Below are 16,439 nucleotides of genomic sequence, written 5' to 3' on the forward strand. Positions count from 1 at the left end.
AAAAAAGAATGATCTTGTATTCTGCTGAAAGCAGGCAGAATTCTGGAAACTTGCTGCCTGCAGCAACAAAGAGGGGAATAACACAAGAGTAGATAGAATTTCAGGCAATATAATCCACTTCACCGTTCACGCTACAGGTGGGCATTAAGATGCAGTTCCTTCGCTCTCTCAAAAACATGCTTAAGACTATTATACAAAAGACCACAGGTAGCAGTACTCCAGGGAAAGCTACTAGGAATGCATCAACTCTCTGGCTCCCAAGAGCAGGGCAGAGACAACACATAGCACACTAAGCACTTCTCTGAGACTCCACTACACTGGAAGAGGATGGTAACAATAATTAACAATAGCAAATGCAGTATAAGTAAGGATTCCTTCCTGAGGTTGGTGAACTAACTAAACTAGAATTGGAAGTTAAATTTAGAATAAGGGTGAATACAATGAAAGGGAGCAAATGAAGTGTGAAAAAATTCATAATCAAAGACTAGAGATTATTTATACATAGTACATTAGATGCTAAAATAAAGTGCCTCAGCAAGGAAATAGTGGAACAGGATGGCAGGTCAATTAGCCTGTATGTGCCAGTAATAGATTTGTTGCTATTTACCTCATGTCTGTCTTACCTATTTACATTTTAAAGATTTGGGGCCTGAAATACCTCTTATTACATGTTTGTATACCAGCTGGTACAACTGATATAGGCCGAGGTCCTATGGCACTTATAAACTGTTAAAAAAAAAACCTGTATCAATCAAATTGTAAGACAAGATTATTTATCTAGATTAAAAGGCAGTTGGAAGAGAAAAAGGCACCTTATCTTCTGTGAGCACTAAAGCTGGAATTTAAGAACAACTCTGTAAGAAAAGTTCTCAAAAAATTAAGAATATTTCTGAAGTAACATGGTGCTAAATTTATGGAGGACACAGAAGCATTTGAAGTTAAGGGAAAAAAAAAACAAAACCAACCAAAACAACCCCCACAAACTCATTTACTCAGATTAACAGTGCAACCAAAGTGAAAACTGACATCTTCAAACTGCAGAGACAAAAAACTTCGTAGAAATGAAGCCCCTTCAAAAAAATATTCTGAATGATTAAATGTAATAAAGGCAACCAAGCATAGTAACATGTAAATAATCATACTGAAATATCTCAGAGGACTTCCATCATCATCATCAGTAATACAATTATCCTAATAGAGTCCTCTAGGCTACTTAGTTTTTCAGAAGACCTGTCAAGACTACATTTAAATTCAAAACCAGGTATCTTTCTAACAAAGAAATATTTTGTCTATATGCTATGTAAGTGTAAGAACATTTTTAGGTAGATAAAATCTAGCCATTTAAGCAGAAAAGCAACCAAGCGAGTATGAAACATGCAATGGTCTTTCATACCAATATTAAAAAATATTCAAGATGACTGCTTTTAGAAACATGTTATTATTTCTCTGCAACCTTTTCTCCCCCAGAGAAGGGAAGGAAAAACTTAAGGCATAGGTTTGCTTCTCTCTTCGCACGTAATTAATTAGTTCCTTTGATGAGTTTATGAATTTAAATATTCTTGCACCTGTCTTTAGGTTCTCTATACACAGAATGAATGAACATAATGAAGTACTCATTGTAGATTAATTCATTAACTTTGCAAAACATTATCCCCATGTAAGAGAACCTTTTTTGAAAGACTGCTTCCCACTAACAAATTACCATGTATAATGCAATCCAGAAAGAGCAGCTATTGTTCTTTTCCCATTTAGCATCAGGGAAATACTGGATTTCAGAAATTAAAAGTATAATGACTGAGAAGGAGAATTCATCATGCTCATAATGTGTGCATCCCATTGACTGCTTTACGTCACCTTAACAGGTGACAGAGACCTTACTGCTTAAGCTCCTTAAGCCTGGCTGTACCAAGCAGACAATGTGCTTCCTCCTGTCTTACCTAGTGTAACAACCTTAGAATCAACTTAAATACACACACTGACTTTCCTGACCAGAGAACCAAGAACATACGCAGAAGGAACCCTGAACCACCCAGCTGAGGTACAGGAGACCCAAAACTTCACTAGCATTTGCAGCAAACAGATCTCCTACAGGGAACCCCTGAATCTTGGTCAACTGCCTTCAAGACATAAGCCTGGTCATCTTAATCCTAATTAATGAAGTGTCTCTAGAACACCTGTCCAGCTGTTCAAAGTGTTTGCAAAGTAATTAATTCCAAAGATAATAAACCAAGGCAATCTAGATTGTGACAAGAACCTTAAATGACATGCTTTGATGGGATGTGCATTCTTCTGCAATGTTATTAGGCTGTATTTGCATAAACCCAATTCCCAGCATGGAATCCTATACAATACAGACAGAATGGCATGTTCCTGACATCACAACTAGGACCTTACAAAAATTAATGACTGAGCAATGAAATGTCAAATGAAATTCAGCATAAATAAATGGGAAAAAACAACCCTAAACTTCTATGTGAAATAAGAGGATCTCAGCATACCATTACTGTTCAGGAGCAAGATCCTGGAGCTATGGTTCACAGATTCATGAATCTACAAACCCAATTTTCAGCAACAGTCAAAAAAGCAAATGACAAATTTGCATTACTGCATCATTAGAAGGAAAGTAATATAAACCAAAATACAATTGTTAGATCACTACAGAAATACATAGATCACCTTTCAAATAGCGCATACAGCCTACCTCAAACATATAGAGCTGCAAGCGGTCAAAAGGGAAAAGGCTGATCAATGTACGGAACTGTCTCCATAAGAGGGACAACTAAGCCCATTAAGCATATTCTGTCTGTGAAAGAGACCACTGTGACAATAACAAGAGGAAATGTATAAAATCATGACCGTATGTACGATGTTTAGAAGATGCACTGTTACCTGTTTCTTGCAATACAAGAACCAAGTAATATCAGAAGGACACCAGTAGGTGCAAAGCTGCTAAAAGTAATTTACCTGCAATTCTTCTTGCCACAGCATGTTGTACAGTCCTGATGGAAAGAGTGAAGAATTTTATGAATGAGAAACCCACTGAGGATGACTAACAATGCCTAAAACCAGAGAAAACATATCAGGCTCTGGAAGTTCCTAAGCTAACAACAGTTGGGAGCCCAAAAGCCTAAAGGAAAGTAGCATGTGTGTTCATGATTCTCCCTATATTCTGCCTCAGGCATCTGCTCTTAGCCACTATCACAGCCAGGATATTGGACTAGACGGTCATTGAGCTGATCCTGTACAGCCACTGATGTGTTTTTGCTTCCTTTAATCTAGAAGAACATCTAACATTTTTCTTTACAAGACAGTATACCATCAACACAAGAATTAGATCAGCAATTTTGATTGATAACTTAGTTTACTTTCCAATTGGATAAGTGTATCATCAGAAACATCAGTAATTTATCCTTTCTGTACTATGTCCTGATTACAAACAGAGTAAAAGGAAACAATTTCAGCAGCAAATGAAAACAGATCAAAGTAACAGATGCCCCGCTAAGGGCATTACTTTTAAAAGGCAAAAGTATTTTGATCATCCTTGTAAATCTGGTCTTCAAAAGAAAAAGGTACCATAGCTACCATATGATTAAAAGTCATGCCATAGTTGCCATTGATTTTTCTAGCTCTTTACTGTTCTTCACATCAGGATCTTACCTGCTTCTTTAGAAAGTACAATATTTGTAAAGTTAAAAGCAATATAGAAAAATTACAGTAGGAAGTAAAAATGTCAAGGTACTTAGCATCTCTAATAATATTTTCAAGGTACACACAGTACATAGCACCCAAAGATACTGAAGTTCTAAAGAAACACTAATGGATCCTACTCCTTTATCATCACTGAACAAGAAAAGGTTGAATTGCTTCCAGGCTTCAGTTACACAACCTTTCAAAGAAGCTGTAGGCAGATATAACAAGGTCGTTCCAAGATTTTGTTCACATGTGGTCACAGATAAGTTAGATACAGGTAAAAAAAAAGAAGCCAAAATCCACTATCGCACAACTGTTCAATATCAATACCGAGAATTAAGTTTGTTATCTTCTTCTTCTATAGAGTATTTTGTTTGTATCTTATTTTATCTGAAAAACTGCTGGGCAACTACGGCTTCAGAATCCCTTTGAAGCTTTTTTGAGACAGGGCAAATTTGGAAGTTACAAAAACAAAATCAACGGAACCAGCACTAAAGACAGTAATGTCTAGCTTAATGCCGTGAAAAGCTGAAATCAGGACTCAATAGTCAGGATGACTATTAAGTAGGTATTATTTATTGCAGCGCTGGGCACACAGGGGATTGCTCCTCCTAATATGCATGCGGCATCAAGTCAGTTACACAATTTATATGCAAGTTATGCATACGTATTCATAAAATAATTAGCATATTCATGACTTTTCTGAGAACTCATTAACATAAGTAACCACCCATCTCCGCATGCGCATCATAATCCTTGGATGGGTTTCAGGGACACCTGTGCAGTCTTGAGGCATCCTTTGCCTCTTTATCTCATAGTGACCTTGCATTCCATTCCCGAAGATAAATTCCGTTAAAAGATTACCGTGTGCTTAACATCTCTGTCTCACAAGACAATGTTTACATAGTTCATTGCTGCTGCTTGTTAAGACTCTTGTCTGGTAGTTTTCCATCAGGCTCAGGCTTCAAGCTTTTAAAATACTGACTTTCATAATTATTTTTCAATTTATATTGATTACATTGATCAAGTTCCTTCTCATTTCCATGCCACTGATTTCTTCCCTATTAATGTTAACCTGTCAACAAATAAAAGCTGTTTCCAAAGTTCAATTTAAATTTTGAATCAACTGGCCTATAGTCTTTCTGTATAATACAATAGATTGAATAATTGAATTATGATCTAATAAAAGCTTTTATAAAATAAGCAAGCAATAAGCCATGGAACTTCCATGGAAAAGACAGGTCACCTACAGGGTACACAAGGACCAAGAGTTCAGGGATCTGTAAGTAATGCAGTATCATCTGCTCCTGAAACAGTAAAATCATTCTACAGGTAGCATTGGATCTGCTCCCCCACCCCCCCAGTTCCGTGAATTTGTAGCACAAATTTGTGCTGTTCGGAATTACATTTCCTATCAAGGGCATTTCTCAAAGCCTCAATTCCTTGGCAGCTGTGTTTTCACGGTAATATCAGGGTGTGGTCTTCCTCCACTATCAGCTTTTTCAAAAAGTTCTAAAGTAAACATTAGTGTAGCAACACTATGGGTTTTGTGCAGTTAAATCCTAAAATACTTTTATAATATATGTATTTTGCACCAGGGAGGTTTAAAAAACAAAGAAGCCTTTTAATCTTTACTAACAATTACTATAATTTCTGTCTAAATGCATTTGCAAGATAATTCACAGAACTCAGTTCTATTCAACTTGAATAAGCTGTACATATAATCCTGTTGCATTTTTTCTATACTGAAAATTTTTTTTTTAAAGATTAATTATACTGATAAAGCATACCTGCAACTGGATCCTGGGAAACAGTCCAAATAATAATGATCCTTTTTTTTTTTTTTTTTTAAATATGGGAATATCTTGTTTTGTCAAGTTAATTCAATCAGTGTAAATACAACAGGCAATTGAAAAAATACAGAGTATAGCAATTACTCCAGTGAGACTGTGTGTTTGTTATAAAAAGGAAATCCTTATTACAAGTATCTGGTACTTGTAATTCCAGATAATTCTAATACAAGCAAACATTGGGGTTTTTTTATTCAAAAGAAACTATGAGTTTAAGCACATGAAACTTTCTCTACAGTACAAATATTAGGGGGATTATGCCCTAACATTGCATTATATCACTTCTGGCAAAACTGCAGTCAGTCACGATTAAGAATCCTACAATCTGGGTAACTAAATGATCAACTTAACGTTATTTCTCTTTAAAGCCACTGATGTTTGCAAACTATTTTTCTTTATCTTCATAAGATAAGGATACAAAGAGACACATCAAAAAAACTCTGTGTCAAGAAGGATTTAAAAAGATAGCAAGACAAGATCTCATGATGGGGAAGTTTGGTCAGACTATCATGCCCACAGTCATCACAAAAATTCAGTCTCCAATCCATACAGCTCACTGAACAGTTGTCTCTACATTAGAAGACACAAATATGAAAATACACAGCCACATCACACACCATATTTTAAAACGAATGGCATAACAACGGGGTGTTTCTCAGAAGCACATACAACCCTCCTAAACAAGGAGAAATTAAAAACTCACCATCACTGAGATCTTGCAGAAGATTTTCTTGGCATGAGAAGTCCAGCTTCACTTTAATGTTTACAGTAAATGTTGCAATCTTTCCAGGTTTTAAAGGAAACTGGGAGAGGGTATCTTCTAGCTTCCAACTCAAGAAGTCCCCATACAGCTTCTCTATATTAAAATAAGGAAAAAATTCATAAGCATAACCACTGTGTTAAGGAAGTTTAAATTTATAACTGTTGCACAGAGTATTAACTGATCTGTCATTTTCTGTTTATATTCTAAAATATTCAGAATTAAGGCATTAAAAATGAATGTAATGCTAGAAAGACATTAGAGAGGTTACTGACATTGACCTGGAAGCATGTAGATCACAAAGCTCAAAATATGATACTAAGTTAAGAACACTACCAGAAGAAAAATACGGCACAACAGACAGCATTAAATATACATTTGAATACTTGAGAACACAGCTTGAAGGGGACCTAAAAGTTCATATAGTTTGGAATCATACAGACTCCAACTCGGGAAATGGCATATGAATGCACAAAACATTTCATCAAAATATTACACTAAAATAAATCAGCTGCAATTCTGAAACACAACAGAGAAGGCTAGGAAGACCACTGGCTTTCTTTTTTTTATAAAATAAAGTCCTTTCTGAAAACTGAGAAGCGTAAAGTACACAAGACCCAAATATTAAGGATGCTGCCAGACAGGATTAGTTCATGTTAAAAGGTATTTAAAAAATTATTTATCATTGGTCCATACGAGATACGGCATCTGTAATTATTAGCTCCTCTGCCCTAAGCCTGAAGTGCCAGAAGGTAATATGAGAAAAAAACCCAATATTTACTGTTCATCAATACATTGAGATACTTTATCCAGTTATTCAGTCTCCTTATTACTCCAGTAACATTGAAAGATCCATCTTGGAATGAATAAGAGCAGAGGGTTAAGTCCACTTCAGGAAGAACAGTGAGTTAGTTATCTGTTATTTCAAGCTCTGAAGTATGCCAAAACCAAAAGTCATGGACATTTAAGTACCTTCAGCAGAAGCCATCTAAAAAGTGATATTCTATGAACTTTATGCAAGAGTAAATAATTTTTTTTAGAATGACAGAAAAGGTTGTTACATACTAGAATGGTACAATAACAGTGACTTCTTCCTGAATTAATCTTATTTCAGTTACTAAATAAACACAAGAAATATCTGCTAATGTCTGATTTCTTTTACACACTTCATGAATGATCCAGGGGGTGGAATCAATCTCCCAGTGTTACACTTCTAATCCATTGTACAGGATGGAGTTAATTTTCTTTATAGACACCTATACAGTGCTGTGGTTTGGACTTGTGACTAAAACAGTGTTGGCAACACACCAGCTTTTTGGCTATTGCTGTGCAGTACTTGCAGAGCATCAAGGGTTTCTCTTTTCCCAGTTCGCCCTGTCAGCAAGTAGGCCAGCAGTGGGCAAGAAGCTAGAAGGCAATACAACCAGGACAGCTGAGCCAGACTGACCAAAGGGATATCCCATGCCATAAAATGTAATTTTGGTTTGTTTTTTTGCTTCCTCTTTCCTTTGCTTATTAAACAGCCTTTACCTCTACTTACAAGTTTTCGCACTTTTGCCCTTCCAATTCTCTTCCCCACCCCGCTGGGGGAGAAGATGGGGGGAGTGAGCTAGCAACTGGCTGGGGGCTTTGGTTCTGGCCAGAGTCAACCCCCCACATTCATAAATTCATTAATATTTGCAAGACCATACAGTGCTAAACACTGCAGAAAAGTCTATTAATACACAAAACAAACATGATGGTTTGACTGGGAGAATCCTAAAAATATATTAATTTAATGTAGCAATGCATACTATCTCCAAAGTACACTGAAGAATCCTTCTAAAGGATCATTTAAATACCATCTCAGCACTGCTTTGCATAACACGGGGACCACTGAAAGTCACACAGTTCATCTCTACTTTGTACCAGGCTACTGTATTTAAGAGCAAGTTAGTGTATTGGCATTTCAGAGCCTTTCCAAAACCATCATCTAAGACCCATGTGTGAGAAAACAGGGTGGGAAGACTGCCTCAACAACTACAATCTAGAATTAAGGATCTTTCAAAAAAAGTAGTTAGAATTCCAGTCCAAACTTTGTTGATTTGCACAGAAAAAACTGCATCTAGGGAAGGAAAAAAAAGTTAATATTTTTCCATTAACTTCTACCTAAACAATAACTGCTTTGCCTCAGATATATTTTTCTCACAGACCATCAATTGTTATCTTGTGTCTTTTCGCATCAAATCAATATTATGGGCTTCTTTATAAGAATAAAGATGAGGTAGAAATAAAAAATCCTCCTAATAATTGTTTCCTTAAAGTCACCTCCACCTCATCTAATGATTTAGCTGTAACCATATCACTGTTCTGATTTTCTTCTATTTTCAAGAAAAGAAGTAGCTTAACAAGTACATCAATCTCTATACCGTTTTCCCGATAAGTAAAAACATAATATGCTAAAGGGATGTTTTTCTTCAGCGTAAAGAAAGTATGACATATCCCAAGCACTTGAGTTATCTTCAGTTTAATGAACAAATTGTTTCCAAAACGTATTTTCACTAAATATGAGATTTATTTTAAGATATTATGAATGAAAAGACTTTCCAAGTGAGAGTAACCCTTGTAGATACTCTCTGACACCTGTAATTACAAGACAAGGTCTAAATGCTTGACCTAGAAGTTAAGCTGTAGAGAAAAATCTAGTTTATATTTATCTGACATTTGTTTATAGTTTAATAATGTTTTCTTCACCTTGTTCAGTAATCATTATTACAGTGACTTATACTATGGCATGGGTCTTCAAACTTTTCAGTTCGGTGTGAAAGAGCCTTATTTGGGGCATGCCTTGCATTCAGTTGTTTCCAGAGCCCAAAATTTGTGTTTAGCAAACAACTGAAGTTACAAGCGACTGTTAGTCAAGAGTTTAAATTAGTAACTTGTTTTATCCTTTTACTGGATACTAAATCATTAAAATCTAACAAGTATCATATAACAGCTTACCCACAATCTATCTTTGGGCTACCCTAACTTGTAACAGATTTTAAGGTTTGCAAAAAAAAAAAACAAAAAACTACACTGGCATTTTGCAGAGAAACTCGATGGAAAAGCAAGTCTTTTGAGATCACAAGAACCTGAAGTCCTCAATTCTTTTCAATCTTAAGTTCCCAGGTAAATCTTGCTTTTTTCTATGGCTTATTTTAATGTAAGCACATCTATAACATTCTTTACTGAAATAATTTAACTCTTTGTTTGGGTATTTAACTTTACACGGCTCTTAAAACAATTATTAGAAACCATAATCTGTTTGTACCTTCCCACCATCATAAATTCATGCTATTGTATAGAACAACACCTATTAGGACTGCTACCATTTTTCTCAAAATTGTTTGCTCTTAAGATAACCAGTGAACAAACAAAACCATAAAATGATAAATTTAAGAATTACTTAAATAGGAACAAATTCAAGTTAGACTAGCACTGTGTATTTAGTATTTGCTATATTTGAACATTAATATCGCAATTGCATAGATTGCAAACATGTAGATTTATGGGCTACCAAGTTTTTAATTTCTTTTTTTCTCTTCATAAAACGCTTTATAGAACTACAGTGTAGACAAAGACATTTCTTTCAATAACAATGTTTAAAGTTATCAGCATTAAATTGTTCTGCAAATTACATCCACCACTTTATCACATTCATTTCCAGAGAGTTTATCTTGACTAGATTTCAAAATCATTTCGGGAAGTAGTAATGTCAAAGGCAAGAAACCCAAAAGGACCTCATGAAATCAAGTGAGTAGGCAAAAAAATGGACTTCAATATACATAAAGGTAAAATAATGCAACTAGGAGGAAAAAAAAAAAAATACGAGCTATGCCTGGTATGTTGAACTTGGAAGTGGCAATTACAACTCAACAAAGAAACCGTAGAGTCACCATTGACTCATGGAATCACCATGGAATCATCAGCTTAGTGAGCAGCAACAGGAAAAAAAAGAAAAAACAAAGAAACAAAAAAAAAAAACCCCAAACCAAAACAAGAAAACAGGTCATCATTAGGAAGCATATTGAAGGCAAGTCAAAGGGGGGGCATTTTGCCACTATATAAAACCTTGGTGTGCTTACATCCTAAATGTTGTTTGCAGACTTGATCTCCGTACTGCAAGGACGACATACTAAAGCTACAGACAGTCCAGAGAAGGGTAACTAAAATGATGAAGAGGTGGAGCAGCTGCCATGTGAGCTGAGACCCTTCAGTTTGAATGGCTGAGCAGGGGAAGATGACTGCAGATTACAAAAATTACAAAGATGGCAGATAAAGCTAATGTAGAACTGTTGCTCACTAAATTCCCTGGCATAAGAACTGGGAACACTTGATAAAACTATCAGATTAAAACAGATACAGCACTTCTCTACCCATCTGGTAGTGAAATTCTGGAATCTGTTGCTACAGGAGGCTGCAGAGGCAAGCAGTACCAGCAGCTTCAGAACAGGATACGCGAATTCATGGGGAAGTCCACAAAGGGCTGCTTAAAAAGGAGTATGTATGTACAGCAACTATAGATGCTGGGCAAGCACAACAAAAAGACCACAACAGTGGTGAGACTTGCATGCTGTCCCTAAGCAGCATCCCCTAATGTCCTGTGACTACTGAGCTAGATGGACCATCAGCCCTAGGAGGACATTTCTTAAATTCTTATGTCTTTGTCTTTCTGTGGGAGAATAGGACAGGATGGGACTGAATCCTCTGTTAACCATAGCATTATGATCTGCAGATAGCCTCGAAACTGCAAACTGAACTTAAAGCATCAGAGAAACTGTATATACGTGGAATAGTGTTCTGAGCACAGTTGTAGATTCCTGACACACACAGATATGAAAAAAAAAAAAACAAACCAAAAACGGGATAAAAAGATGCAGTTCAGCCTGGAGGTCCAGTGAGATGTTAGCAACACTAGAATTTAATTAAAACTCTTGGAAAACTGGTAGAAAGAGTTTAAAGACAAGGACAAAAAGAAACAAAGTAAAAAGGTAACAGACTACAGCTGAAAGGTGAAGTCTGGGTAGAATATAACCAAAACAACTGCTGCTTCTCAAGCTGAGCAGTTGAAAGGAAATATAAATGCAAGAGCAGTTTCCAAGTAGCACAGAAGGATGCGACCCAAGTACTCCACATCTCTGAATTCAACATGCACAAAGGTACACTAAATGCAAGTATGATCAGACACCTGAAGACAGAAATCTGATGGGCTTCAAGGTAACAAGGCTCTTCAGATTTCTATGGTAATCTGCATGTTTGATTCTTGATGCCTCACCAGCTGAAGTATATATTCCTAGCAGAATACATAGGACCTCAAAATCACTATCAGTTCTAAATGCATAGGCATTGGCATTCATAGATCTTAATTTCTCCAAGTGCACAAAACTCTAGTAAAAATGAAAGTTGTGTATTTAGCACTGCAGATTATCCACCACCTTTTTTTAAAAGGAGGAACTGTGGGGTGTGCACACTAGAATTACAGGGTTAAAAGCACTAATAGTTCATCAGCTCATAGACAGTGTACCGGTATTATTATTACTTTTCCTTTGAGACTGGGGACAAACAGCCTCTTTCAAATTGAGGAGACAATCCAGAATATTTTTAATTCAGACCTAGTAGATAGAAGTGAACTTGCAGGACTTGGTATGGTCTTTACAATGTAAATGTATGTAGCAGAGCTTCCTCTAGGCAATTAGCAACTATCCCTAAAAGGAGGAAAAAAAAATGCTCTAAAATCATGAACCATTTGACATTTATACTATAAGCGGAAAAAAGAGTTGGTAAGAGTCGTACAAAATCATGATCTTGGTCAGCCAGTGTGAGCATAGAGGAAGAGACTTGAGCTGAGAAACGTGGATAGTAAAACCATGGCAGTTAGGCTGGGGCTGGATTACCAACACTCCTTGTTGTCCTACCTTCACAAGGACATTTGGACTAACTGGAGAAAACCGTGCCTGTATTCATAACTCTCTATGGAACATAACCTGAGTCCAATTTGAAAGACTTTACAGTTTTGTTTGGCAAAAAAAGGTAAATAGGTCTATTCCAGGATATTCACAGTTCTTAAAATGGTTACCTGGACCTCAGAGCAGATTTTTCATCTGTGGTCTGGCACAGCTAAACAGCTGAGACAGTAAGCAGATGTGTCCAAAGACCATGGGAAGAATACAGCTAGACAGGTGAATTTATTTCTCTATGTTTAAACTCTAGAGGTCAACCACTTCTATGAAAGATCAGTTAAGGTTTTGCTTTATTATCCAAGTTCATTCAGTGTGTGCAGCTGGTGCTCACTACTAGAGCCTAATAACATGTGAGGCTGGTAAGAACACCTGGCACACTCTTCCCAGTGCTTCAAGTTTGAAAACATCAGTGTTACATTTGCCCCTGAGTGGATCAAATAGTTGGGTTATCAAAGCTTTTAGAGTGCACCCCCTAACCGAGACATAAGATGTCTCTGACAAGAGCTGACTGGAGAGAAAGGATGAAAATGCATCCCCCTTTGCACATCATCACTCTAAAATAAGTATTAGACCATCTGACCTGGTGAGGGACGATATGAGGTGACACAGAGTTAACCTTGACAGTATACATATGATGTCCAACCTACAGACACCACAGCCTGGTACACAGAGTGGTACAATCAGACATTAAAAGACATGACAGACATGTTTATTGTGGCAGCATGACAAGTCCCTTTTGCTGATTTGCCGCAGGATCTGTTCCATAATGCATGCCTGCTAAAGGACTCGAAGACCCTGTGATGTCCTTTATGAACTGCACAGGGTGAGCTGCAATTTCTGCTCATTTATCTGAGGGCCAGAGTGGAAAATCTAAAGAGCTGCACCTGAAAGAAATAGAAGAGAGGAAGTAAGGGAAGGCAAGTTTGCAAGACTGATCTTCAGAGGTTCTCATTAACAAGACACCATTGAAAACAATGCCAGAGAAGTGGGCTTCCTCAAGAAAAGCAACTGGCTATAGCTAACATGACGAAGGAGGGAAGTCAGGTCACTGCACTGCAACAGCTAATCCCATCCAGTAATTTCAACAACAAAAAAAAGAGAATGTTTGCTATTCACAGCATTCATCTTTGTGCTAAAAGTTGTGGCCCCAGAAACAGAAGGTAAGGAATTGGAAGTCAGACAGGCAGGCATGCAGCAGCTGCAAAAGATTTACGAGCAACTGCCAAGACTAAAAGAACCAAAGCAAATCAGGTGAAATGAACGATGATTGAAAGCTCTTTGTATTTGGCTGAAATGGACAACTTCTCATGGGCTCCCAAGCTGACAGGCAAGCTGTGGTCATGGCAGATGAAGATGCCTAACAGCTTTCAAGGCGACCTTGAGCAGTTTAAATCACACGCACATTCCAGCTGAGGTGTAGTAAAGAATATCCAAGAGACAACTTCCTAATGCGCTACAAATAGTTCACGAGCTTCTGCATATGCTCTAAACTTGATATATAATATCAAGTTAAGAGTCTGTGTTGCTATTAGAGATGATTTAATGTCATATCCACATTATTTCCACGCAAGTAGTATTCACTGACCAAACTGAGCTGCTGACATTGCAAATCTTTAGTTCCCTGTTGATCACCAGAGTCCCATGTCATGTGTTGCACTGTACCGTGACTCAATCCTTATGCATTTGTATCAATTTACGATAATAACTAAAGTGGAAGAGAGTCCATTAAAAAAGGCAAAGGTCCATCCTTTGCAAGACCTACATGTAATCACATCTGAAATAACATAATTATTACATGCTTGATGTGGACCATGAGTTCTTTTGCCATGGATAGCATTTTTCAGCGCTTTACACTGTACCCACAGCACACAGTCGCGTCAAAAGTCATAGTTATTTACTTATGTATTTTCCTCCAATAACGTGGTTCATCTCAAGCATACAGTTCCACATACAGGGGTGCATTTCACTTCTGTGAGACCATGCAAGAAACTGACAGGACCCTGGATAACCTAATCTAAAGTTTTGCTTTCAAAAGAAGGTTGTTTAAGATGATTTCCAGAGGTCCCTGCCCACGTAGAATTCTACGATTCTATGATTCTGATGGCATGGTTCTCACACTCTCAGAACAAATATCATTTGGTGCCTCTCAAAACTTGCTCTCATTTCTATTTTTCCAAAATGGCGATTTAAGTGTTGCATTTTTTTGAGTATGCATACTTATAACTTACTCATCAGAAATTATCCTTTTTCTGATAAAGACCGTTATTATCATGCTTAATAACATCTAAGAGACTGTCAAATACACAAAGAGGCTTCATTGTAAACATTTTCTATAGAGAAAGAAAATGAAGGATGAAGTAAAATTAAAGTTTTACTGACCTTATAGCTGAGTATAACAACTTTTTTCCTTTTTCCCCCATTGTTTTTAACAAAAGTTGTAACTGAGAGATGATGGTTTTAAAGTTGACAAGAGTCTCTTTTTTCAAAATTCTGAACCAATTAACTGCATAATGTTAGGTACTAAGAGTCTGATTAACATCTGATTCAGAGGCCCATATATTCCACCATTTAATACATTTCATTACATAGACTTCACCATTGAATATGCATGCTGTATTTGGTCTTTCCATTACATACATGCAGCACCTAGCACAGTAGGAGCACGTTGGGATTACTGAAATAAGAACAGTAAGTCATCATAATTTTCAGCTTCTAAAATTATTCTTGGTAACAAGTCTCAGACAAAAAAAATCTATTCTTAGAAGACTGGCAACTTCTATTCTCTCAGGTTGCAGAGAAGAGGATACTCTGTTAAAAAAATCAAGAGCTCGAATACAGAAATGAACAAAAATCACCAGGTATCACACTGCATTTTAATACTCTGGCACTGACAGAATAAAACCTGCAATAAAATAAAGTATTTCTATTGTAAGTAAAGATTATCTTGCTTGTCACCTGCAGTTCTTCTGTTAATATCTTTTTCATAATGATGCCTCAGAGGACAAACCAAAAACAATAAACACATCACAAAACAAAGGCAAGATTCACCTGTCAGACTAATTCTTAATACTAATACGTACAGACTATTTTAAGAGAAATAAGTGGAAGCAGGAGGTGTACTGTATTTCTTCCATGCCTTCAATTCTTCTTTAACTCATAATAGCTTATTTTATTTATTGCCTTGTTTTTTAAAGTCTTTTATCCTTTTTATTTCTTATTGCTCACTAAGTGAGATAGAAGTAGGCTTATTTATTTCCACTCCCTCAAGTAGGACTGCATTACAGCTAATGGCAATTTATTTAATTAACTAATCAGTGTATTTAGACATAAGGAGAAAATAATTTAGACCCAAGATTCTTGCTTTTTACTAGTAATTGCCTCAGGATTTTTTTTTCCAAGTAACATTAAAATGAAATCTAGATTTCCAAAAAGCAGGTGACCCTTTCACACACAGATGGTTCTACAATTTCTTCATTTTTTTTCCTACATTTTCTCACATTCTCTTTCATATCTCTATTCCTACAATAAAACCAAACAATGATTCCAGTTCCGTAACAGGTATTATGATACTTATACTTCTTTTAGGTCAGTTTAGGATAACACAACTAGTCCCCTTTTATCAGAGAAAAAGTGATCATTATTATTTCTAAATATAAATCAGCATACACACCCTTAGTGTTGACTGTTTTCGCTGTGACCTCTAGTTTCTCCAGCGGTTCTGTTCCAATGTTTTCTAACTTGATGATAAGTTGTTGGGTCTCTCCATTGTAAAGCTGGACAGACACATTAGTGGAGATTTCATCCCCTGAAGAAGGCTGAAGTGTATGAGCAGACCTACAAAATGTGACACACAGACAAACAAAATATTATGATGAAAATGTTAAAAGCCTGTCCAAGTTACATTGGACAAGCCTGTCCAATGTATTCTGTTAACTATTCTTTATTCTTCTATTAACTGTTCTATTCTTAAGACTCAGAAACTACTGCTCTGCAGTCTTGAGGATAATTGATATCATTTTCAATTCTCATTTTAGCCAGCATCATTTTTTATAACCATTGAGGACAAACGTTAATATTTTATGCATAAGACAAGTCCGATTTCAAACAATATAAAATATGTATTCTTAACTGTGAAAGCTTATTAAAAATTTCTGAAAA

At 36.4% G+C, this 16,439-nt stretch overlaps 1 protein-coding gene across 2 annotated transcripts in view; it reads right to left on the bottom strand.

Moving 5' to 3' along the window:
- TRAPPC9 (trafficking protein particle complex subunit 9) overlaps positions 1 to 16,439 on the bottom strand; it is a 521,077-nt gene that overhangs the window by 424,427 nt on the left and 80,211 nt on the right. For both annotated transcript variants that reach the window (XM_052787671.1, XM_052787670.1), the window contains 2 exons: positions 15,952 to 16,115; positions 6,244 to 6,396 (listed from right to left, as the gene is read on the bottom strand). In XM_052787671.1, coding sequence (XP_052643631.1) covers positions 6,244 to 6,396; positions 15,952 to 16,115 — 317 coding nt within the window. The remainder of the gene's footprint in view (positions 1 to 6,243; positions 6,397 to 15,951; positions 16,116 to 16,439) is intronic.

The sequence above is a fragment of the Harpia harpyja genome, chromosome 5, assembly GCF_026419915.1.
Source record: "Harpia harpyja isolate bHarHar1 chromosome 5, bHarHar1 primary haplotype, whole genome shotgun sequence".
Lineage (NCBI taxonomy): Eukaryota > Metazoa > Chordata > Aves > Accipitriformes > Accipitridae > Harpia > Harpia harpyja.